The 24,618-nt window shown below is 44.7% G+C and overlaps 1 protein-coding gene across 19 annotated transcripts in view; it reads left to right on the top strand.

Annotated features, from left to right (window-relative positions):
* Nucleotides 1-20,941, top strand: part of RBFOX2 (RNA binding fox-1 homolog 2) — a 168,276-nt gene extending 147,335 nt beyond the window's left edge. For 4 of the 19 annotated variants that reach the window (XM_075076082.1, XM_075076008.1, XM_075076127.1 and 1 more), the window contains 8 exons: nucleotides 1,400-1,460; nucleotides 3,845-3,898; nucleotides 4,027-4,119; nucleotides 5,235-5,367; nucleotides 10,791-10,830; nucleotides 18,346-18,434; nucleotides 19,405-19,477; nucleotides 20,628-20,941. In XM_075076082.1, the coding sequence (XP_074932183.1) occupies nucleotides 1,400-1,460; nucleotides 3,845-3,898; nucleotides 4,027-4,119; nucleotides 5,235-5,367; nucleotides 10,791-10,830; nucleotides 18,346-18,434; nucleotides 19,405-19,477; nucleotides 20,628-20,672 (588 nt within the window). In that variant the 3' untranslated portion in view covers nucleotides 20,673-20,941. Of the gene's footprint in view, nucleotides 1-1,399; nucleotides 1,461-3,844; nucleotides 3,899-4,026; nucleotides 4,120-5,234; nucleotides 5,368-9,011; nucleotides 9,070-10,790; nucleotides 10,831-13,086; nucleotides 13,211-13,419; nucleotides 13,463-15,807; nucleotides 16,132-18,345; nucleotides 18,435-19,404; nucleotides 19,478-20,627 lie in introns of those variants that run through there. The other 15 variants (XM_075076150.1, XM_075076064.1, XM_075076136.1 and 12 more) reach the window with 12 other exon arrangements.
* Nucleotides 20,942-24,618: the final 3,677 nt, after the last annotated feature.

The following is a 24,618-nucleotide window of genomic DNA, read 5'->3' as shown; positions in this document are numbered from 1 at the left end:
CTCTCTTTTTCTTTCTCTCTCTCTCCCCCTCCCCGGTTTATTTCTTCACTTGGTTAAATGCAGCTGTTGGTCTCTGCTGACTGGTGGTTTCTGATCAGTTCTGGCAATTTTTCCTTTAAGTGCTTGTGTTGCACTTTGCTGTAGCAGCTGATTTCAGGCACTCGCTCCATCTTAATGATTGTCTGTGAGACCCTATCTCCTCCCTTCTCCCCTCCCCACCCTCTGAATCAATTGTGGTTTTTTTTTTTCTTTCTTTTATCTGTGTGTGTTTAACTGCATGCTCTCAGTCTCATCATTGTTGTTTTCCATTCTTTCTTTTTAAATGTGTAATGTTTCTATTGTTTTGGGGCTGAAACAAGAGTAAATGTAGCTCCAGTCTCCCCACCCTGCGTCCGCTCACCATCCATAAGTCTCAAGGGCCCGAGGCAGCTTTTATTTTTACATGAATTTTTTTCCTTCACCCTGGCCTCAATTCCCATTTAGCATGGGTTTTGATAAATTATTGATGTTGTATAAAGACTTCACCCTCCTTGCAAGAACTTTGAGGCTTTCTGACACGGGGCTGCAGTAACTTGGCTTACAAACTGGTCCATCTTTTCTTTATCAGCACCATCTCTGTGGTAACACCCCACTTGCTTGAGCAATCAAACTGCTTGGAATTACGCAGAGCTCTGTAAAGAGGGTGGAGGGCACAATGAAATAAAAAAAAGACCCAGGTCTACTGCTATGTTATTTCTTCTTTTTGTTCCATGAGATTTGTGACAAGAAAAAAACAATCTGGAAAAAGATTAAAATGGTGGGGAGGACATTGGTGAATGTAGACCAGACCATCCAAACGCTTGGTGGTGGTCCAGAAATCTCCTGAAGCCTTGGGAGTTCAAATCTAAAGCTGATGAACTCCAGGCTACATTTTTCTATCTAAAAAGTATGCCTACCAGCGACCTGCTGGGCCCCAATCCCAACAGTGAGCTTGAGAAACAAGTCAGCTTGTGCATCACCTGGTTCAGTTCCCCTGCCCTGGGCTGCGGAAATTGTCACTGCCTCTCGAACAGAACCTGGACAAAACCTCCCAAGTTTCGCCCTTTCGATCAATGAGCCAAAAATAAGCACGTACCAAGGAGCAGCAGGGTGGTGGAGAATCTGCACTTTACTCTCGTTGGCCTTTTGTTTAATGCATAATTTTAAAGTGCCACGTTTAGCTGTAACTTTTATAATTAAATGGCAACTGTTAAAAGTAATTTAAAGATTGCATTCTTGTAAAATTAATTGTTTAATTTTTTTTTGCTCAGACAAGTATAGTGTGTGCGTGTGTGTGTGTGGTATCTGAGAGTTTTCCATCATTTTCCCTAATGTCCTATGCTTCCTTCCCTCTCCTCCCCCTCCCCTTTCTTACTTTTAGGTTAACAACGCCACAGCGCGAGTGATGACCAATAAGAAGATGGTCACACCTTACGCAAATGGTAAGAGAGACTGTACTAATGATGAGTTGAAAGGTTTGAAGGAAGACAAAAGCTTCCTGGGAGGGAAAAGTCATGGCCTCCCCTCAGGACCAAAAAAACCCCAACAAAAACAACAACAAAAAAGACCACCCCAAAAACCAAAACCAACCCAAAAGAAACCAACAAAAACTGCACAAACCCTAACTTATAGCATTATTCTTCAGTGTAATTCCTAAGCATTTATGGAGGAACACCATGTTACAGATGGAGAAGTGGGAACAGAGGAGTAGTGACATGCCCAGTGTAGCCAAGCTAAGAAAAGAAGCCAAGGACTGATGGTTTCCTGCCGCTACCACAAGCTGATGCAGTACAGTGGGGCGTGCAGTACTCCTGAGTCTCACTGCCATCACGTGGATACCTAAATATGAATCCAGAAGCACAACATAGGATACATAATTGGATATATCTCAGTTTAGGTTCTAACTGTAGAAATACAGCAGTCCCCAAGCAGCCGGGAAAACAGAGGCCCTGTGCTGCTTGTTTGCTCGCTTTTTGCTAGAGACTGCGCCTGTGTTCAGTCATTTTCCAGTGAACCTGAATAGAGAAAGACGAAGTTGTTTGGGTAATGAAGAATCCTGTTTCATCAGGATATCTTGGTTATTCTGTCTGTGCAGTAATTTTATTGCATAGGCATATATAGCATAAAAAGTCGTTCTTTGACCGACAAAACTGAATGCTGCTTTGATACAGGTTTTGAATCTGAGTCTTTGTCCTGAAACAGGCAGAAGAATTAATTTTGGACTGAAAATGTTCCCAAACAGCTTCAGCAAGGCAGGAAGCTGTATATAGGTAGTTGCTAGTGTGAGAATGTTTTGATTACAACATAAGACTCAGAAGTCAGAAGATCCAAATTTTATTTGTGGCTCTGCTACTGACACGTGTGGCTTTTTTTGGTTACAGAACTGGGGAAACGGGAAGGCAGAAAGGCTGGGATGCTGACTCTCAGTGTCTGAAAGGAATTGGGAGATTTTATAGTAAAAGGCAACACAGCCATGTTGTGTTGTCCTGAAAAAAAAAGGCAGAAAATGTGTATGACTGGTAAAAAACCTTGGCTCACTTGTGAAACCCTGAGAACGGGCAGGAATATTTTGCTTTCACAGCCAGCATTTTAAAGCCAGCTTAAAGCTACGCAAAGGTATGAAGTTATTAGGCCAGGCTTAAGGTATCAGATGAGTGGTTGTTTGACTTACTAAACTTGAGGGTTGATCCCAGTCTTCTTGTTGCCACCACTCGCTTGTATTTTGCCATCAAGGTGGGCAGCGCAGGGGCAGCGTGCCCAGTCTTGCGGAGGGAGTGTGCGTTGCATCTCTTATTGATACTCTGCCAGCAGGTGAAGGGGTGATGTTGATGGGCTGCAGTTCACAAAGTTGTTCATATGGTTTCTAGGCTGGATAGAGGTGTTAAAGCACAATAAGTGTGTCAGGACTCCAAGACAGAGTAAGGGTATGGATTTATTTAAATAAAAACACCTGTGTGATTGCTAGCTGAACAGCTGAGGTCTTTCATGAAAGGAATGTGTTGTGGAAGCCAGCCTACACCATGATGTTTGCTTTACACTCATTGCTCCTCTTCTTAGATGGGGGGAGGGGATGACAGGTATGTTTCTAGATCTGACTGGCAAATGTGTTCCTGCTCATACCCCAGCAATGACTACTTGAAGCACAGTTCTCTTGTTGATGATTTGCAGTTCTTGCCAATTATCCAGATGATATTAAAATACATTCTCTGGGAAGGCTTTCACCTGAAAAATAGCATAAAGAAGGCAGGAAATACTAAAATAACAGAGAGAGGAGAAAATGTGAGCTGAATATACTGAGTTGCTTTTTTGCACCATAGTCGTGTAATTCAGTTAGTGTGGAAATTCAGACACTGCTGCGTTTTAGCAGAGCTCTAGCAAATAAGGCAGAAGGGTGTGTTGAGAATTTAAGGCTATAAATTCACTTGCCTGGGATTGACAGTCTGGGCCGGTGGCTTTAGAGAGGTTTTGGATCTGCAGCATTCCTGGTGAAAGCAGGGAGGAGCTGACAGCAAGGTTCATGCAGGGAATGCAGGGTCGCAGGGGTGCTAGTGGCGAATATGCATATAAGGTAGTTGGCATTCCCATGCTTCGGATCAGCTGATGTTTTGCTGTTCCCTCTGATACAGCGACCTGTACCTAGAACTTGACATTAGAAAAAGGCAGTTGGCCTCCATCTACACCAAGGAGGATTGAGGCGAAGCAGAACTTGGAAAGAGCTGTGCATGTGAAGCCGGGGCACACGCAAGAGGCCGTTCCCCCTACCCACGCTGCCCGCTCCTTCCCTTGGTGTAGATTTTGGCATTCACTGCAGTCTTTGTTGTTTCAGGTTGGAAGTTGAGTCCTGTGGTTGGAGCGGTGTACGGCCCTGAGTTATATGCAGGTAGAGCTTAAGTAGACACTTCCACTTCTGCCATTTAACTGCAGTGGTGTTTGTTTATGTTCTCAATCTGCTGTTTCTTTATAACCTTTTTACATTTTTTTTCTTTATTCTTTTAAAAATTAAATTAGCGTCCAGCTTTCAAGCAGATGTCTCGCTGGGCAATGACGCCGCAGTGCCCCTGTCAGGAAGGGGGGGTATTAACACTTACATTCCTTTAATCAGTAAGTAGCCCCCATTGGCCCCTGTATTGTTCATGTGCTTGAGTTAATGATGACCTGTTACCCTTCTTCTCTCCAGTCTGTATAATATATACTTGAAAGGATGGGTCTCGCTGGGAATGAGTTTACCTTGAGCCAAAGTATACTGTACAGTGGCTGTAACTTGTTCATCTGCAGTGTGTTTCTGTATTGGTGAATGGGTCTTTCTGAGCAATGAGGAGGCTGCAGAACAAGGGGAGGGTGTGTGTGAAGAATAGGCCATTCCCTTGCGCCCCCACCCCCCACCCCCCTTTTTGAAATCAAAGAAACCAAACAGACGAATCCCTAAAGTACATATTATACAAGCTGCTAAACTGCGAGCCTGCAGGGCCCCCAGTCGCATGCACCTGGACGTACATTGAGTTGGGTTTGCGCCCTGGGACTCGTTCCCTCTCGGTATCTGTTTATTACGTGTTTGCAGATGCCTCTGAGGTTTTACGTCATTTCATCACGAGCCAGTTTACTCCAGTGTAAAGCATAATAAAGCAGGCCCCGCTATACATGGTCACACTCGTTAAGTGAAGGTGGGCTCTCAGTAAACTGGCACTTTATGGGAAATTTCTGCTGCTGTTATATGGGCTATCTTGTCTTTCAGGCTTTAAAATGAACATACAGAGGATTGGGTGGCAAAGAGTGGGAGGGGAAAGGAGGGAAGAGACTGATGTAAGTTGGTTGACTTTAAGGGCCTCTTGACAAATTATTTTAAAGAGCCTCTGCAGTTTTGGAAGAGCCGCCTGCTGTATTGATAGTAACTCTCTGCGCTTCTTGGACTCTAACCAGACTGCATGGCGGTGTCAAAAGGCGGGGGGATTTGTACCCTGTTTGTGGTGGGTGAGGCATGCCAAAGCATTAACCTCTTGCATGCCAAACCTCTCTGCAACCCCTCTTCCCCCAAAGGCCATGGTGTAGCAGGAAGTATGTATCGGATGCTTGCTGGGTTATAAGCATGCCCCTCTGCAGGACTGATGCAAAATGTCCCACCGCTGTGGAGCTATTATGTCACTTTGTTTGAAGCAGATGGATTTTCCCTGGGCAGGAGCTCGGATCCTTTTCACCCTCCACCTTGTCTGTCTTTACAGTTCCAGGCTTCCCCTATCCAACTGCAGCCACCACAGCAGCCGCATTTCGGGGAGCCCATCTGAGGGGCCGAGGAAGGACAGTGTATGGGGCAGTCCGGGCGGTACCTCCCACAGCCATCCCTGCCTACCCAGGGTAAGCACTGGTCATGAGAGCAGAGTGCTCTGCACAACTGTGTCAAATTAGCTGATTGGTTAACAAAAAAATAACTAAAATTGTCTGGATGGTGAGAGTCAGGATATTTGCTAGTGCCAGAGCATTCTGCACACTATGGCATCCAGTGGGGGAAAATCTAAATTTTCATGCATTAAGTTCTTGACTTGAAACAATTTTCAGTACTTGCAACAGCTTAAAGTGACGATGGATTCCTTCTTGCAATTTCTCAATTTGTCTATGTGGCATTTGTCATATATTGACCCAATACGTTGTAGCGCTGCAGAGAAGGAAGCAAAGAAAGAAGGTCTAAAATTTCCAAAAAGGTTCTGCTCTTTGCACTCCAGTTGTGTTTTCATATCCAGGAATAAAGAATATTATCCATTGCCTTCATGCCTCACCATCTGGCAGTAGGACACAGAAGAGCCAGTTACCCACAATGGATTTGCTTTCTTTGTTGGAGACGGTTTAAAAAGGTTTAAAACAAAGATTAATCAAGTCCATTATTTTAAAATTGGGAGTGTTTGGGATATAGGGAGAACAGAAGTGCAGCATTCTTCTAACTGTTGTATGAAGCAATCAATGGTGAATGTGTGGCCTTAGGATTCTTTGCCCTCTGACTTTTCACTAGTAATGCAGTGGAATAGATGCTGTTACAAAAGAGTATTCTGCTGTTTAAAAATACAGGGAACTGGGTTTATGTGTGAGTTTTGTTTTGGGTTTTTGTTTAAGTGTGATGGAATGACAGATAAATCAGCAAGTCCCTTCCAAGCTGTCTTTCTGATTTCGAGGATGCTTTATGCATATTGCCTGTCTCTGGGATTTTACTTGCCGTGTTTTCCAGGCAATGTTCTCAGAAATAATAGGAGTAGGAATGAATCCTCCAACACAGAGAAGTGGACTGACCCTTTTTTCCTTTAGACTAGCCCCAAAACAGAAAAAAAGAAATTATAAATCTTTTATTAAAAAAAGGGAGGTGGAAGCCACACACATCAGTGCAAGGAGCTGGCCTGGTATATGCTGGATAAGCTTGCAATACCTTCTGTGGCAGATTAAGTGGTGAGAGCTACTGCTGCCCTTTATTTTTAGAGTCCAGCCTGTTATTTAAAGTGGAGCTTAAGGAAGCAAGCTGCAGTGGTCATGTATCTGTCTGGCTTTGCTCTGTGGCAAATCTGGCAATGTTTGTATTTAACTCACTGGAAGACTTTAAATGAAATCTGTTGTCTGAGCACATTGGCCTTCCAAACAGTGTTTTGTCTGGATTTTGAGATCCACCTCCTTTTGCCACTGCTCCTAGTTCATATTCTATTTCCTCTAACCATAGCCTCTGACTTGCAACTTGTCTGTCTGTTGCTCTGAAAATGACCCAGTCTGGCTTTATTAGGAAGTGCTCCACAATGAAACAGAGAAGCAAACCTGAGCTAAGTGCTGCTGTCTAGCAGAATGCAAAATACTTGCACCAGGGATGCGGGGATGTGCTCTTCATCCCTGGGAGTAATGGCTGGAGTGTTCCTAGCAAGAAGCTGTCACAAGTGGTGTGCTGGGAGGGACTCTAGGCTTGTCTTTGATATAAATCCAGCCTGAGTCTCATATAAAAGGTTTATTTCTATTTGGAATATGGGCCAGGCTCCAACGAGTATCCCTTCCAAATACTGTCTCATGACAGTGTTTACTTATATTACGTTGAGTTTGTCTGATCCTGCTGACTGATTCCATGTCTTTACGGGCAGGGTACTATGCAGTAAACATTTGTGGGGCAGCAGTAAACAAGGCAGGTTCACAAATGGCCCAGCACTGTCCCTGGTCCCAAGCACTGGAATGTAATTAACTAATTCTGGTGTTGATTGTCATCATAGTCTGAATCTCTAAAAGATAATTTGTAGAGGGAATTTGATTCCTCATGGAATAATTCAAATTGTGCTTTTCAGTTCCATGTTTCAGTAAACCTGTAGGACGGACACTGCTCAGTGGGGGCACTGTTGACATCCATGGAGTCACATGCAGTCACACATTCCTGACACCTTACCCTGCATCAGTTGCTTTCCTCCTGGCCAGTGGAAGATGACAGCATAAGATCAGTCAGTGACACATGAGTGATCAAGATATAGTGAGTAATGTGGAAGACAACAGTACAGTAAGCTGCAGGTTAACTCAAACCTGGTAGAAGGAATTGGTTTTCACAAACCTCAGTGGTGTTTAAATTTTAAGTTACAAAATTTAATGGTATCACTGCATTTGAGAGCTTAGCAGAAACAAAAAAATAATAATAATACAGAATGTAGATTACTAAAAGCTTGTTGGAATTGCCATACTGGATCAGACCTGAGGGCCATTCAGGTTAGAGTAAGTTTTAAAAAGTGTCTACTGCTAGATACTCCAGAGGAAGGTGCAAGTAATCGTATTGTGCTTAATAGTTTTAACATTTATTTCAAGAACTCAAACTAAGATTTACTAATGCATATGTGGAATGTACCTACTTATGTATGGACATGGATGTTTATGCAGGGAAGGCTATTCATACCTTAGAAAGCAATTGCTCAGGCCATTGGAGAGGATGTTAGATAGCCACTTGAGCCTGACCTCAGAATACAAATGCAACCTTCAATTTATAACTGAGGCTGTATTGGATAGAAGTAAGGAGACATTATAACCTCTGATATATAGCATGGGTAAAAACTGTACTGGAATATTGCCCTGATTTGTAGCGGCCATGCTTTCTAAACAAGAATGCTGACAAACTATGCTTCAGACAAATAGCTGTAAGAATTAAGTCAGTCTGAAAAAAAATTGCCTACTGTAAAACTCTTATAAATTGATCAAGCCTATTTATTTTTTTTTCTCAAGCTATAGGTTAGGCATTGACTTGTTCATGGTCATTAAGTACCTATATGAAGAGTAGGCTTGCCATAGTAAATAATAATTTAATCAAAGGTAACTATATAGAGGATTCACTGACTTGAAACCAAAAGTAGATAAAAGTCAGACTAGATCTAAGGCATTAGGGAGCTTTGGGGGTTTGGAGTGGTTTTTTGGTTCCTTTTGAAACAAAGTCAATTGTTGTTACACATAAATGATATGATGGCTGCTTTACAAAACCAGCATATTTCTTTTTCTTGTGGATGTGTTTTAGCTCAGCTAGTGGGCTTTTTGCAAATGCCACTGAGATCTGATGGGCTGCTGGGCTGCTTTATGCTTCTGGTCAGTCTACATAACCAGATGGTCTCCGTTGTTCTCAAATGAAGGAATTCTCTCAGTTTTTGCTAGCATTGAGAATGGCAAATATGGATATTCTAGCATCTAAATAAACCTTGCTAAATTTCAGGCCTGGCAGTTGGTGTCAGTCAAGTCCTAACTGAAGGAGAGACGGAAGATGCACGTGTGCTTTGTTGTTTGGACTTAGGCAGCCTTACTCTTACCTGTTACTAGTGTTCCTTGCAGTTTTCTCTGGAGAGCTGATGCTAGCATCTCTTGCTGACAGGATTCTAAGTTACAGGAATAGTGGCCTGATCCAATGTGGTAAAGCTTATATTCATCCAACTGGTTGTGTTCAGAATAACTGTTAAAACTGATAACCTGTTCATAAACCAACAGTCACTTCCTCTGTCATGCGTTTGCCTTTCCTGCAGGAGCAGGTGGAGTATCACTGCTAAAACACTTCTGGTCCTAGATAGCGAACCCAGCAATGTAAGTCACTGCCCCAGGAGCCAAATTCTTTGTTATGTGGTTGTAAAAATTTAGCTTCAACAAAAATGATCTTATGGCCTGCTTCTCCCTGCTGAAGTGGCTCCCCTCTTCCTCTAACAAGGGTCTCTATCTTCATATCTGCTCCCAGCGCTCTTGGAGACCGTAGTAACTCTGTCTATTGGGAACGGAATGTACTTTTCCCGGGGAAGACAGCAAGACTAAATTATTCAAGCAGTAGCTAACACTGCAAGAGTTTTTTTGTTTTTTTTTTTAATTTTATTTTATTTTTTAGTAATAGCATGCAGAATTTTGGCAAGATCTGCTGGGCTTTTTTTGTGTGTGCGTGCCTTACAATAGGTGGGTCTCTGAGGGTGGCAGGCTCTTGGCAGCATTTCACATTCCATCCGATGAGTAAAAAAAAAGGATCATCAAAAGAAAACCTAGTATTCCATACCTTTTTCCTTAATGCTACTGGTAAGTCATGCACATCAGATCCATGAACATCACAGAAGGTGGGGTTAATGCTTTTTAAAGCTTTGAGCAAGTTTGTGCGGAGCTATTCGGAGGACAAGGCAGGAGGAAATTCCTCATTATGAAGCACATGCTGAACTCTAAGGGGTGGGGGGCATCCCCTCTCTTCCTTCCTCATCCTTCCCTGACCCCGTCCCCAAAGTGAGCTGCATAGTCTTATGCTAGCTAATGCTCTGGTAAGAGTGGCTCTTTGGGAACCCCAGGCTCTGGTTTAACAGTTTTCCTGCTTGAAGTTCTGAGAAAAAGAAAATTATGGCTTAAAGCAGAAAAAGCACTATCCCATGGAAACCCTTCCAGTTGCTCCTCTCTGCTGCAGAACAGGTCGTTACTACCAGGGACTCCCACTGCACCTTTCAATTCTCGGACCTTGGATCAGTCACCTAACCTTTTTAGCTCATTATCTCTGCTTGTGAAAGCAATGCATTGTGGGTATTTTTGGTTTTTTCTTTTTAATTACATTTCTCTGTGTTTACTTTGATCAGAATTGATTGACTTGTTTTCTTGAGGTGTTGCATTGGTTCTTTAAGATGCTGAATAATAATACTTTGCATGCTTGTGTGATCAGCCAAATCTTATCGCATGTCTAATGTGCAGGGTAAAAGCAGGTGATGTATGGATGTCAGAAACAAAGTCATGCAGCCTGTGAAGCTCAAAATATGTAATCATATGCAACTCTCTGAAATGAGCTTCTGACATAGGTGACTCCAGCCCCAGTGGGATGCCTTCTGAGGTGCTCCTCGATTTCACAAGCCCACTTGATGAAGCCAATGTTTCTACATATTTAGGGGGTAACTAAAATCATTCCAAGAGAACAACCAGAGTGGAGGTTTCTAAACCCATGTTTCTCTTCTTCAGGACATCAGATCTTTTTGAGTCTATTTTTGTTGTACAAGATGGTGGTTCCCCTCCCTCTCTCCTTTGCATACTGTCTCCCCCTCTGCCCGCCCCATCCCCCTTTGCATGCCATGGAAGATGACTTGGAGCCGTCTAGCGTGCGTGCGCACACACATTCTCTCGCTGATTTGCTCCTGCCAAAAGCCCAGGTTGTGGATTCATACATCACCTGCCTGTGTAAAACGCATGTGCATGCTGCCGTCCTCAATAACCGGAATGTGTTTTCTGTTCTTTTGTTTTTTTGTTTTTTGTTTTTTGTTTTTGTTTTGTTTTGTTTTTGTGTGGATTTTCTGCAGTGTGGTTTACCAGGACGGATTTTACGGTGCTGACCTCTATGTAAGTACACACACCGGAGCCTTCTCGTCCCCAACCCTTGACAAGCCAGCCTTTTTTTTTTTTTTTTTCCTTTTCGTTTGTTGGTTTGGTTTTTTAAAATATCATTTACTTTAATTTTCTTCTTCCTTGTGGATATATATATTTATATATTTAGGAATGCAAGCATGCTTCTCTGTCACTGCGCTTGCCCCTGGGTGCAAGACCTAAGCCTTTGGGTTTCCTGATCATTGCCAGGGTCAGTTTACTGGGTGTCCTGTCCCCCACGTGCACACTGCTACTAATTAACCTAAGAGATGATTAGCAAATTAAAATTTCTCTCAACACTTCTCTCGTTTACATAATTTGGATATAAAAATAACAGGACTGGTTTAGCCTCAGACCTTCCCTTTCCTTCTCCTCCTCCACCCTCCCCTTTCTCTCCCCTCTTGGGGCCCTTTCAGGTTTGATTCGTGCAGCCCACACTAAACTGAGCAAGCTGTATGTTTAAAAATGTTCACGTGCCACTGGGATGTGGAGATTATCCCTTTGGGGAAGACACTGGGACTGATTAAAAATGGAGACAGAGATGCTAGAGTGAAAACTGACATCTCATTTTGCTGGTAGAAATGGTACCTAAATAGGCTAGATTCTGTCGCCTCTTTGGGGAATTGTAAAGTACAAATATGTGAAGATCTTCAGTTAGAAGAGTCAGCAGCCACCTCCTGGGGATTAGCTCTGATACCACAGGAGACTTTGTCCTGTCGTTGTCTTTGTCCTACCCAGCCAGTCTATATTGCAAATCTCCAGGGCATCTGTGTACACGTAGGTGGGTTGTGGGTGGAGGGATTCTGACTGGCCAGTGAGAAAAGCGGTTTCCTCTCCGATGGAGAGCTGTTGCAGAGCAGCTATGGTAGGAATATGCATTTCCAAGCCAAAATGTTCAGGTCTGCTACTGCCATTGCAACCTGTGGCCTGCCTAGCTCTAGCAGAATTCCCTTTTGTGGTATTGTAGGTAATAGCTCTTTGGAGTTGGGGAAGTTTTGTATTGGGTAGTGGCACAGTTGTTGGCATGGATTTCACATCCCTGCTCCTTTGAAGGTGCTATTCCTGACGTTTATAAAGGGGACCCTGGGGTTAGACTCAGGATAATGGATGGAATTAGCTTTTGGATTTTGTTAGCTTATATGGACAGTCAAGTCTTGTAAAGGCACTTTTCCCAGCACAGTACAGCAGTTGGAAGACACGCTCGCTGAGCATAGAGATGCATAGGGTGATTTCTTCATTCTTATATACGCTATTGTGTGTACAGTCCTTTAAAAATTAATCCACCTAGTTAAGTGTTCCTTTATAAAACTGTCAAGGACTACAGGGGGTTCTGGGTTTTCCCGCCTCACTCCTAAAACACTGCCTTTACAGACCACTGACTTTGCTACAGCAAGTAAGCAAGCAAATGGGCAATGCTTCGCACCTCTTCCCTCAGAGTATGGCATATAAGAGGCTGTCATGTTGAAGGGGAAGACTGGCCAGGGTTACTCCCTATTTCTTTGGAGAAAGCTCCTTCAGAGCTTCCATTGCAGGTGGGGAGGAGAAACTTATTTAACATGTTTTAAGGACAGAGACTTCAGTAATGAAAAACCCTGTGACCACTTAGTACTGCAGTGCAGTAGCATCACATAATACACAACCAAGCCCCCAAGTCAGGTTAGAATGTGAACTTCTGATGACTTTGCTCTTGGTGGCTCTGGTGTCGCTGTCAGAAAGCAGTACAATAGAAGAGGGGACTCATCAAAGTAGATGGTGGTGCTTTTTCCTATGACATTGCTGCCCAGAGCCCTCCAATGGAGTTCAGGAAAAAGTTATCATAATCCAAATATATAACATTACCTTTCCAAACAATTTGCTTGGCACAGGTGGAATGATTACAGTGTCCCTGTGTCCCACTGATTTGTCATGCTTTTTACTGCAGTGCTTATGCCCCTCTGGTTGCTGTGAAAGGCTTGTCCTGATGTGGAAGGGATGGCAGAGGGTACTTCAGTTAGGACTGTGGGGAAAGTTAAATTGAAGTCTCCTTAGGTCTTCTGAGTCCATAGGGTTGTGTCAGGGAAGGGTGGAAAGGAGCTGAGCTGGCAGGGAGTGCTTAGTGGTAGGCAAGATAAAGGGGGAGAGTCCCATGTTTGGGCTGCTTTTTCTGCATACGTGCTATACACCAATTTCTCATTTTCCTCCTCCTCCTCTTCCTCACTCCTTTTTTCTTTCCTGGGGCAACCATCCTGCTAGCCATTTCTTCTGTGAAGAAGGCATTCCATCTCTTGTTGGATGCGTCCCACTCTGGCAAGACACCTGAATTCATAAAACAACCTGCCCCAGGATGCAGAGGGCTTCATTTCGGATCATAAGAAAGGTTATCTTTCTTCTGCAATGGGGTCAATCTGGGCGGCGGGGGGGAAACCCAAACCAACCCACCCATGCGAAGACCGCTCCTGCCTGTGAAAAGCGTGCTTGCATCCACTGGAAAGAAAAGGCTGGTGAGCCCCGCCGCGGGCTGTTTGTATGATTGTTTCTTTCCACAGCTGTGTTTTTTTGAACTGCTCTTCCTGTGTTCTGTTATAGAATAGTCTTACAGGAACCAATCATTAGCGCTAAAATACCTCAGGTAGGAGTGCCAGTGTGACCTGCCAACCGATCAGATTGTGGATTGCAGTGGAAAAAACTGAATTATACTAACCATTCCAGCACCACATTAGAGATGGGAACAGAGGCTTTTTTAGAGCAGCGCAGACTCATGTGTGATCCGAGCCCCTGCTATGGCAGGGCGGCGTGTGTCCAGATTTCACACCGAGTGGCATTTCATTCAAAAAAAAACCAACAAAATTCAATGGAAGGGTTAACAAGGTCATGCTTGTCCCATTACCATGTAGAAGCACCTGCTGCAATGGACACCGTTGTCCTGTCACCTCTTTTAATTCATTCATGCTCATTCCTGGTGCACGTATGCCACCCTTCTAATACAGAAATACTGGAAATGGTTCTAGCCCTTTCTGCTTCTTAACTTCTGTTAGGGCAGTTTGGGGGTGGAAAAAACACAATTGAGTTATGACAAATAAAAGATCCTAAAATTGGGCTCACTGCCTAAACCTGGCAGGTGGTCAAGAGTATGTAACTGGTACCATGACTTACACGTTTCTCCAGGGGTATGGGAACACTTGTGTCTCAGTGGCATAAAGACTCTTTGGAGTAAAGAGAGCCAGCAACACACTTTGCACGCCCGTCTAAGGCAGCAAGGGAAAAAGAAAAGGGAGGCTTAGAACGTAGGATACACTGACATAGCAAGCCATATTTTTGGATTTCCTCATGTTCTCGTTGGACTGATCGCCCAATATGGACCTGAAGAATGGAAGAGAAGATGGACTTACTTGTATAGTCTTAAAGTGCACGTTTATCTACATTAAGTTGCTCAGTAATTGGAACGCTGCTTTAGTTGGGATTGCAGCTTCCTGTATATGTTGTTTTGCAATGTTTGTGTTATTTCAGAGAATATATGACAATATTGAAAAAGCTATCATCTAATGATAACGGAGTTTAAAAAAATATTTTCTTGCTTTGTTGATGAGCCAAGAACGATAACATCACAGAAGAGTAATTTTAAATTTGGGGTTTTGTGAATACCTGAGCAAATACGGTTGTTTGACAATTGAAATCTATAGGCTCAAGCACTACACATTCCCATGGGAAAGGGGTTTAGCACAGCCCTAGCAACACTGGCAGGATATCCAGAGAAAGAGAACTTGAATTAAGATAAGCAACATCTCTCTCACACGCTGCCCAGACAATCCAAAAGACTCTACCGGAAGGGACCAATCTTGATCTAGGTAGTCCTTTTGGTTGTTACTTACCGCCCAATAAAAATGCCTAAGCCTTTTCCTTGTTTCCCCTATTTCCTTGTCAAGGTAGTGTTTAAACTGTCCCTTTGATAGAAACATCTCTGACTTATCATCTTCGCAAGAAGCTCAGACACACTCATTTCTTTTGAGATGAGGCTAAAGTTTTTTAAAAGCTGAACCTGGATGAGTAAACCTGTCCCTGTGGAGTCATTTCACTTAAATAGGCAGAGTGGGAGTTTGCATGTCTGTCCTGGGTTTCAGGGCTTATGCCACTCAGTGGTGTCTTCTGTTGCAGTTTGGCTGTGGCACTGGGGGAGTGTGGTGCAGCTAGCAAGGGCCTTTTTTTTTTTTTTTTCCTAATTATTATTATTATTTCTTTTATTGGGAAACATGATTGTTCATGTCGTTTGAAGATGCTCTACTCTGTTATAGTTTGTATTTGCTAGAGTACCGAAAGGAGTGGCATCAGAAATCACTAGGGGTAGTAGGACCATGTAGCTGAGGTTACAGATGAGCTCCGCATACCAGTTAAAGTTGTATGTGAACAGGAGTAGCAGGAGTAAATAACTGCTGCATTGGACAAGCTGAGCAGGGCTTCAGATGCATTGATGGAGTTATAGGTGGGGCCTGAGTTATGGAGAACAGGAGCATCAGCTGGGTGAGGCAACCTGCACGGTGTCTTCTTTGCTCTGGGCTGGTCCCAGAGCTCGGTGAAAGCATTTACGAAATAATGAGTAATAGTCGCAACTTTCCTCCTCTTTCCTTCACCCTGTTTTGGTGTATTTGGACCTGCTGGTCATGCTAAATACATCCCCGTGTCAGAAATCCCCCAGCTGTCCACGCTCATTGCTCCTATGACAGGAATGTACCATGGCCATTATAATCCCCATTTTTGGTTTTATTTGAAGTACACACAAGTAGAATTTGCAGACAGCTTTGCACTGAGCAGGTCTGCCCGTGTGTGTACCTCTATCCTGTGACTTTTTTTTTTAAATTAACAGTAGCTTCAATTTTGCATCAGTGCATGGTTAAAAAGCAATACACATGTCAGCTATTTCTTAACTTCATTTCTCCAATGAATTATTTCTCCTTTTTTTTTTTTTTGTTTATTGTGCAGTTGACTGAAGAAATGTTAACATCCCGCTCTAAATCTCTCAGTGGAGTCTCTGTTCCCTTCTCTGATATAACAGATGGGTTATTGCTTGTTATAATTATTAACATTGTGGTGTGGGACAGGGCTAGGGTGGGAGCCATTTCGGGGGGCGAGGGTGGGAGGCTGCGGGAGTCGTTAAGGTTGGAATGTTAACTCCAGTGGTGACTGACTGTTTCCGTAATAGCAGGTTGTTGTGGCTGCACGCTCTAGTACTTGAGGCTGTGTACTTCACTGAGCTTGTGGTAGAGCCTAGGGCGAACTGCTGTCCCAAGAGAATGCTGGGATGGATAGAACTAGCCAATATGAGTCTGAACGTGGTGACTTTGCTGGTTGTTCTAGCTCCAGATGTCAGCATGCTTAGTTTTTAATTTTGATTAATAAATGTTACGCCATTCCCCCTCCCACACCTGATTCCAACCCTTCTTTTCTTTTCTTCTTTTTTTCTTATTTTGTTTTGTTTTGGTTCTGTTTTCCTTTACAAGAGACATGAGTTAAAAGAGAATTACATGATAACCCTTTCTGGTTTCAAACTGCATCTTGCTGTCATGTTCAGAGTATGTGCCAGGCACATTTGAAGTGGCTTCTGATCTGAAATGTGGCTGGCGAGTGCGGGGCAGAGTAGGAATCGGGGTGCGCGCTGAAGCCAGCTGCCCTGAGGAGGGCTGTGCGAGGTAAAAGTGCCTCGTACACCATGCCCAAGTGACAGTCCCCATCAAGAGTTCAGGAAGCTTGTAAGCTTATGGGAATACCATGTTGGTATGAAGTTTTGTTTTAATTTAGTGAGGTCGATGAAAGTTTGATTTGGATGAAGGCTGCGCCTCAGTCCTCTTGTCTCCATCATGTTTTGGAGGTGGGAGTAATGGTGGCGCAATGATAGCGTGCCAAAACCAAGCTAAACCTCCCCAAGCCATCAATCCAAAATGCAGGGATTGAAACAGCTAGATGAGATTAAAAGGGCAAAACTGTAACATGACATCTCTTTCAGGCAACGTAGTGATCTTTCAGAGGTGTAGGTTTTGTGTTGCTCTTTCTTCTGTTAACTAGAAGATTGAAGAGGCTGTAAGTCCCTCTCCTCCAGAGCAGGAAGGGGTCCCCAGGCATGTTTTGGATAGCATGTTACCCTTCATGGGGCTAACACAGGCCCCACAAAAACAAACAATTAATTTAAAATCATTGCTTCTAATTTAAAAAGCTACCTAGCCCAAAACTGAGCACTGATGAGCAAACACGCAGCCCTGTAGTAGAGCTGATCTTGTACTCTTAATTACATATATGCAAAAGATCTACAGGGGAGAATTCGTAGAGGTATATTGAGCTGATGCTGGAAGTGAAGAGCATAAGTCTGCCTGCTGGTCCTTCAAATGCTGAAATGTCAGTTGGGGGTGGGGCGGGGGGAAGCCAGAAGCAATATGGAATTTTATTATGTTTTTTACGGTTCATTGTGTTGCTAGCAAATCAAAGCCATGGTTCATTTACCATTGCTGCCCCCTCTTTCCCAAGTTAACAAAAATATGTTCAGAAGTGTACAATCAAGATCTGGGCTTCAGAGCCCTTTTTGCTGCCTGTCATGCAGCCTTTGCCCCTGGGCTGAAAGGTTGCTGGGCTTCGTCCTTCATTTACTGCAGGGTGTGCAGAGCTGCCTGTTTGAGCCAGGTCTTCCTCTGCCCCAAGAGCTCCCTGTGGGAGCTCCTGGACGAGACTTGCAGGTCTTTCTCTGGTTCAGGATTCACATTTTGCCAACACAGCTGTAAGTACATTTTTAGTAACTACCTCTTATCAGTATAAGCATTTTAAAGACCTTTACTACAGGTGTGTAGCGTGGGCCAAAATGCACCAGTGATACAGACTGTTCTGGCATAATTTCCCCTGACCCATTTTCTTCTTACCGTGGAGGGAGGGGAGAACAGTCTGGTTGGTATCAATGTTAGTTTGCTCATTGCCAGCCCTGAGACCACCAGGGACTGTCTTCTCTGATCATCTTTTCCTGATTGCTTTTTGGCTTCTCTGGCTATCTGGACCAAATGAAATTATAGCCTTTTGGGTTTCCCAGGCTTAAAAAAGTGGGGGGGGGGGGGGGGCAGGGAAAAACAGGTATTTCTCTGAATGGGTCCCCTTTATAAAATACACACTTCACAGAAAGTGCCTACCTCTGATTTCCCCAGCGTAAGAGGAAGGGGACATAAAAATTACATTGCATGCAAAATTTCAGCTCTCTTTGGGTTTTCAGTTCCTCCATGCCAAATCTAATTTCCTGCAGGGATATAACCATACTCAGGCTTGCTTTAGTTTATTCCTTCTGCTAAATGGGGTAACGGAAGAGTCTCCCTGGTCCTTCACGTGAGTTAATGGGCAATGCTTGCGATAGACATGACATGGGAGCTGATGCAGTTTGAAACACTTCCTCTCCTTGTGATGTGTGTGACCTTTTTTTTAATTTGAATTTTTTTATGCTCTGCGTGGATGGACAGGTATCTGTAAAGTCAGTTCTCTTCTCTCCTGCAGGGTGGATATGCAGCCTACAGATATGCACAGCCTGCTACTGCAACAGCAGCCACGGCCGCTGCAGCCGCTGCAGCAGCTTACAGCGATGGGTATGTAAGGGGGAGGTGTCGATGGGGGCTAGCTTGCTGTGCTCAGGGATTCAAGGAGCATTGATCCATTACAGTACCTCTAGTTCTTTCCCTGTTTCTGTGTCTTACTTGCACTCGCCCGCGCACACATGCATGCACAACCCAACATGAAAGACTTGAATGCACGGTTTGTCTCTCTGCTCCCAGGCAGTATTGCCCTCCGGTGTATGTGAGCTGGCACAAATCCTGGCCTTTTCCCTGTCCTTGTGATTCTCTGCACAAAGGAGACAGTGTGGTTTTGGCCTCAGAGTCAAAAGACCTGGATTGTCTCGCCAGCTGCTTGCTCTGTGACTCTGGGCAGGTTGTTTAATCACTGGGTGCATTTCTCTCCCCATCCATAAAGTAAAAATTGCTCAGTTCATACAGTACTGTAGGATGCTTTAACATGCAGCTGTGTATAGATACAAAGGATTATCATCATCAGAGTGCTTGCCTTAAAATTTTTCATCTCCTGTGCAGTGAGGTTGTGTTTTAATCCTAGCGCATGCAAGGCTGCTAAAGTTTATGCTCCCTTCTCATTCTGGAGAATCCCTCACTGCTTTCCATTTAGCAGCTGTTACTGTGCCAGTAGCGCTAGCGCCAGCAGTCACTTTCCTCCCAAATTGCATCACGTGAGGTAAGGGATGCACTAGCTGTCATTTCAAAAGTGCTGACCTCTTTCCTACAGGTCGAACTCATGGCTTCTGCCACATTCCTCCTTGCAGGCTGTTATCTCGCCCATCTCATGATGCATGGCAGCATGCCCACGGGATCTCTTCGAAGAAGGGCTGCCTGCGTGAATCTGTGTGCATGTATGCATACATGTGTGTAGAAGGGCATGCTGCTTCTTCCATTGCCTGTGGTTAGACAGCTGTTTCTCCACCCCTCAGAAATTACTCTTCCCCCTGCCCCTTTTTTTTTTTTTTAAAATATCTTTTCTCCCTCTCTTCAGTTATGGCAGGGTGTACACAGCAGACCCTTACCATGCCCTTGCCCCTGCCGCTAGCTACGGAGTTGGCGCTGTGGTAAGTGGTTTTTTTTTTTCTTGTGCTGTTTCTCATTTCCAGCTTGGGGGACAGCTGTTCACTGGGTGTCAGGTAAAGAAACTTCACCTAGAAATAATCTTTTGTTGAGGAGGTCCTTAGCTGCAGTGCTGGGTTCTCAGTTGTTCTGCATTCATATGTTTGTGTGTGTGCACTAGGAAAGGAGACAGGCTGTAGGAGACCGGTTATCACTTGGTGTTGCACATCACCTAGACAAAGGAGATGGCAGAAGAATGAACAGAAATGTCAGGAGCCAGAACATTGTTGGTGAATCAATAGAACTGTATCAAGGTGTTAGAGCAAAAATCAGCAATAGTTAAAGATACAAGATACCATTTCTTGCCATTTTCACAAACATTAAAGGCTTGTTGTTGCAGGTTGAGAAATCAGTTCTAGGAGGCAAAGGAATAAGTTGTTCTCATGACATCTTGCAGCAAAGCTGCACCACTTGGTTCTCTCTTCCACTAGGGGAGGGATGCAGTGTCCTGCCTGCCAGCAGTAGTTATGCAAGGGCAGGAGTGAGGTATGCTGGCATTGGAGGGGAGTGGAGCAGCTTGCTGAAAACACATGCCTGCCCATCTGCTTCTAGGCAGTGCAGTATCTGTGTTGTTACAAAGGCTGGAACACAAATGTGTTCAGAGAAAAAGACACCTAAATATAGATATCTGCAGTGTAGCACGTCTGAGCCTCAGCTCATCATGTGGGTTCTCTTTAGGGTCAAAGGAAGGAAAAGCAGGTACTTCTAGGATACCAGCTCATGTCTATTTTAGACCTTTACCTTAAGGTGAGGTAAAGAGCATCCTAGAAGTCCTGGTCTCTCCTGTCTATAAAGACAGCCTAGGCAACTGGCTCAGAGATTAGGACTCATGAGTCCCATCTCTGGTACTGAACTCCCTTTGGCCAAGACTTGCCAAACTTCACCTTCAGCTGGCCGGTCATGAGCATGCCCTCCTGAGCCATGTCTTTGTTTTTGCAGGCAAGGTTCTTCTCTCTTGCTTCTTAGAGGTGCTAATGGTGGCGGGTCAGTGCCAGGACATGTCCATTAGTCCTTCTGTGAGCATTTGGGCGCTGTGCTGAGTATTTCTTCACAGTTCACCTCCTAACAACCTCTTCTCCCATTTAATTTCTACAGGCGAGTTTATACCGAGGTGGCTACAGCCGATTTGCCCCCTACTGAAGTGACGTGAGCCCCCTGCAAGTGGGACAGCCCCCCCAGTTCATGAGGCCTGGCTATTGCAATATATACTAGTAGAGGAACTCTATAGCAAGATGAGGAGGAAAAACAAAAAACAAAAGAGAAAATACTTTTTTATACCTCACTATGTTCTTTGAATATGTATTTTTTTTTTCTTTAAATTTCTGCCTTTAATTCTTTTGTTCCAAAGATTGTGCTTTTTTTTTGTTTTCGTTTTTGGGGTTTTTTTAAACTGTGGTAAAAATAATGCATTTCCGTGTCTGTATGTTGGTGCATAGCTTATCCTACCAATCACGGAAAAGGCGATTAGTGATAAGGAAAGCTGTTAGAAACTGATATCATGCAATTAATCAGGAACACGCAGACGGAGTTACTTCCCTGGGTCTGGTGCTTGGTGCCTGTGAGACAGGAGGACGTGAGAGAGAAGTCTCCACCTGCCGTGTTTCTGGTCTGCAGAAGGAAGCACTCTTTGGCTGTGGCTGGGACCTTAATGCTGGTGGGAGATAGTAATTTACATTCAGAAACGGGGTAAACGCAAAGACTTTCCTCGTTTTTATCACCATCTGATGCACACAGGTTTGGCACAGTTTCAGCAGTGTCAGGATTTTAGGCTTGGCAAGAGAAGATTTCCTCAACCTCCCCAAAGACTTTGGCTATGACCTGCTGTATAGGGGACAAGACTTCGAAAGGAGTTTTTGATGAGGATAATCTTTCCCCACCCCACACAACTTTATTCTAGCTGATTGTTGTCCATGGCTGGTGGCTGTAATTATCTTAGTTTTTCCTTCCTCCTTTTCAAGATCTGTCTCCCTGCTGTCCCTTTCCTCCCCTTCTTTTCTCGAGGAGTGGCAGATGTAACACAGCATCACACAGAGTACCTCTGTTGCGGACAGCAAGCAGTTAAACTTGCAGAGGTGAAGCGCATGCAGCCTTGCAGAAGAAGAGAGCTGACAGAAGAATTGTGCATCGGTGCTGTGCTCAGGTGCTCTGAGGTCCAGCGTACGAGGTCTCTCCTGTTCATCCTGAGCTGCTTTAGGCGCTTCTGCAAGTAATCTGTTTCAAATAATGAGTGAGGAAAACAGTCATGTATAAGCTGCTTGAGGCAAGGGGCAAGCATGTGTGTTTGTGTGGGGAAAGAGGTTCTTTTATATCTAAACATGATCCTGAAGTAATTTTGTCTCAGTCAGGATTTTAAGGGGAGGCAGAAGCAGTTTGTGCAAGCTCTGAATTCATAGGAACTTCCCACCACAAGCTATTTCAGGCCCTTGCATAGTTGTGTTAGAGCCCTTGGGTCTTTTTTTCCCTAGCCTGTTATAGAAAGTTGTGCACCTGATCTGCTGAGTCCATATAGACACTACATATTAGAAGATGAGAAAGCAGAGAGGCTGTTCAGGGAAGGGCTCCACGACGTCCAAGACCATCCCCCCTTCTGCTCTCATGTACAGTGCTTTCGCTGTGTTTCAAAGTCAGCATTTTTAGAGGACAGCATGAGCTGTGCTGTGATGGGGAGTTGCTGCTCTCCAGACATCCCTGCTCAGCTGCTGGCTCCTAGAGTGCTCCCAGTAAACTCAGTTATCAAAGGCAGTCTCTCTAACCACGTATTAGAGAAATGCAGAAGCATGGTTTTATTAGGCTGCCTTGATTCCCTCGCTTGGTACTGGGGTGAGCTCGCTGCCCCCGGAAGGGCTGCCTGGAGTGTGGGTTTGCTGGTAGAGCCTCTCCAACTCCTGTCATACACCTGCTTCTCTATCCACTGCTGATACCAGGATAGGAAACCTGCATTTAACACTAAGCGATGCCAGCAAGCAGAGCCCCCAGGGAGGTGTCCTGGCCCAGCCACGCACAACCACGCCTATTTTTTTTTTTTTTTTTTTTGCTCTTCCCCAGTGATACATGTAGCCTCTCTGTGCAGCAGAGAGGAGGCACCTCAAATGGGAAGAATGGGGAAGCCATTAGTTAAGCTAGAGACCCTGAAGCTATTGATTCTCTGGAGGAATAGCTAGATAAAGGGGACACCAAACTGCCAGCCTGTTGGCCACCTTTTTTGTTTTTTTTCTGGTTTTGTTGGTTTTTAACTTTTTTTTTTTCAAGCCAAAGTTTGGTTTGTTGCTGTTATGACAATTTTTTTGTTGTTTGTATATATATATTTTAGTTAGCTTGAAAATGGGGAGGGGGGGAACAGGGTGTTGGGGCTTTCACAAAATCTAGGAAATGAGGAGGACTCGGGGCATCTGGGGGCTTTTACTGCCTGAATTGGGGTAGGGGAGGGAGGACTTGTGGTAGAAATAGTCATATTCAAGGGGAGCCATTTCCACCGCAGGGCAGCTGGGAGACTTCTGGAGCTGAGATGCAGCAAAAGCCTCTACTGGACTTGTTCTACCCACCTGTGGGGTGGAGGGGCTGAGTGAGTCCGTCCCTTCCCTTGCCCTCAGGCAGTTCCCCATGCAGCAGGTCTGCAGGCTGCGAGTGACAGGAGTGCAGCTTGCAGAGCCCGGCAAGGGCCAGCTGCTCACCCCTCTGCCCCTTTCCTGTTTCAGTTCAGCTGGTTCTGACTGCAGCTCCTGAAAAGCTGGATTCCCCCTGCCCTGGCAGTGCCACCTGCAATGCCCCCCCGCCACTTGGCCTCTCTGCGAGTAGGGAGGCCAGCCCCATTTCTGCCTCTGAGCAGAGTCTATGCATGGCAGCTTCAGCCCACCCGAATATATTAATATTAGGAGCATGAGGGGTTTAGTGCAGAAGCGCCCAACTTTTGCGGGGCCATGGTCCCCTGCTGAATGATCTCCGAGTAATACCTGCTCTAGACCATCCAGCCTGATTCCTCCTGTATCTGAGCCTGGCCAGCTCCGGTCGTGCCCTGCCAGGCTCCTCCGGTGCATTAACCAGCCAGTGTCTCCTTGACTCCGTAGTTAATGCCGCAAGATCCCCGCTGAGGCAGCTTGCTGATAGCCCGGCATCCTGCTCTCAGCAGTGAGCTGCAGAGGGGATGCCAGGACGCTTGCACAGCCGGGGCCGGAGGTAGCTCGCTGGTTCCAGGTCTCTGGAGGACCAGACCTCCCAAAAACTTGCACGCCAGCTGGAATTTTGCAGCAAGGTTTCTCGAGTGAGTGTTGTGCCGTGGTGGGAGAGCTCTTCAGCCTTTCCTTCCGCCTTGGCAAACAGCAGCTCTGGGTTCACTCAGATGTTATAAACTGGCTTGAGATGCATTCAGAATAACCAAGCCGTGGCTTTATCCTTCTTCTGAAGAAGTGAGAATGAAGCCTATATCTCCCTATGCAAAATGAATTACACTTAATGGATTAAACTGGGCCCTGGCTTATTTGACTGATGGCAGCTAGTGCTTGTCCCTGAGATGGGTCTGCAGTCATGGGTCCCTTGCAAAGCAGGGCTTGGCTTCTGAGGTAAACTGCACAGGCAGCCTGGCAAATAGCTCGCTGTTTGTTACCTTCTGGTCTGGTGGCATCTGGGATTCCTCTTGATGTGGAGGAAAAGATGTTTCTTTAAGTGTTGCTGTTTTTACTGTCTTGCAATAGGTCTGGCCAGCACATGATATTTTACTGATAAAGTTTTGGATTGAAGAGTTGATTTATTTAATGTGCTGGTCTGTCTTTCCTTGTGGGTACAGTTGTGCTGGTACAAAGATGACTTCTACTGGTATGGCATATTCTTTACTGGGAACAACACATTGATGCCCAGCACATTAACAAACTGTTGTCACTGTCCCCATGCTAGGGAGGCTGCACTGTTGTAGGTGGGTTAGCTTTTTTAAGAAAGCCATGACGGGACCTGGAGACAGCAGGGAGCTCAGTGTGAGCCTGCTATAGCCAGCTTTTCCCAGGTTATGTGGATCCTGTGTCATGAGTTCGGATAGACAAAGCCATGTTTCAAAATAGCTGTGGCTTGGCTGTTTCAGTGCTCAAGAGAGAGCAGA

This window comes from Phalacrocorax aristotelis, chromosome 1 (assembly GCF_949628215.1).
Source record: "Phalacrocorax aristotelis chromosome 1, bGulAri2.1, whole genome shotgun sequence".
NCBI lineage: Eukaryota > Metazoa > Chordata > Aves > Suliformes > Phalacrocoracidae > Phalacrocorax > Phalacrocorax aristotelis.
The sequence above is the reverse complement of the archived record's forward strand: the minus strand, read 5'-3'. Positions and strand labels throughout refer to the sequence as shown.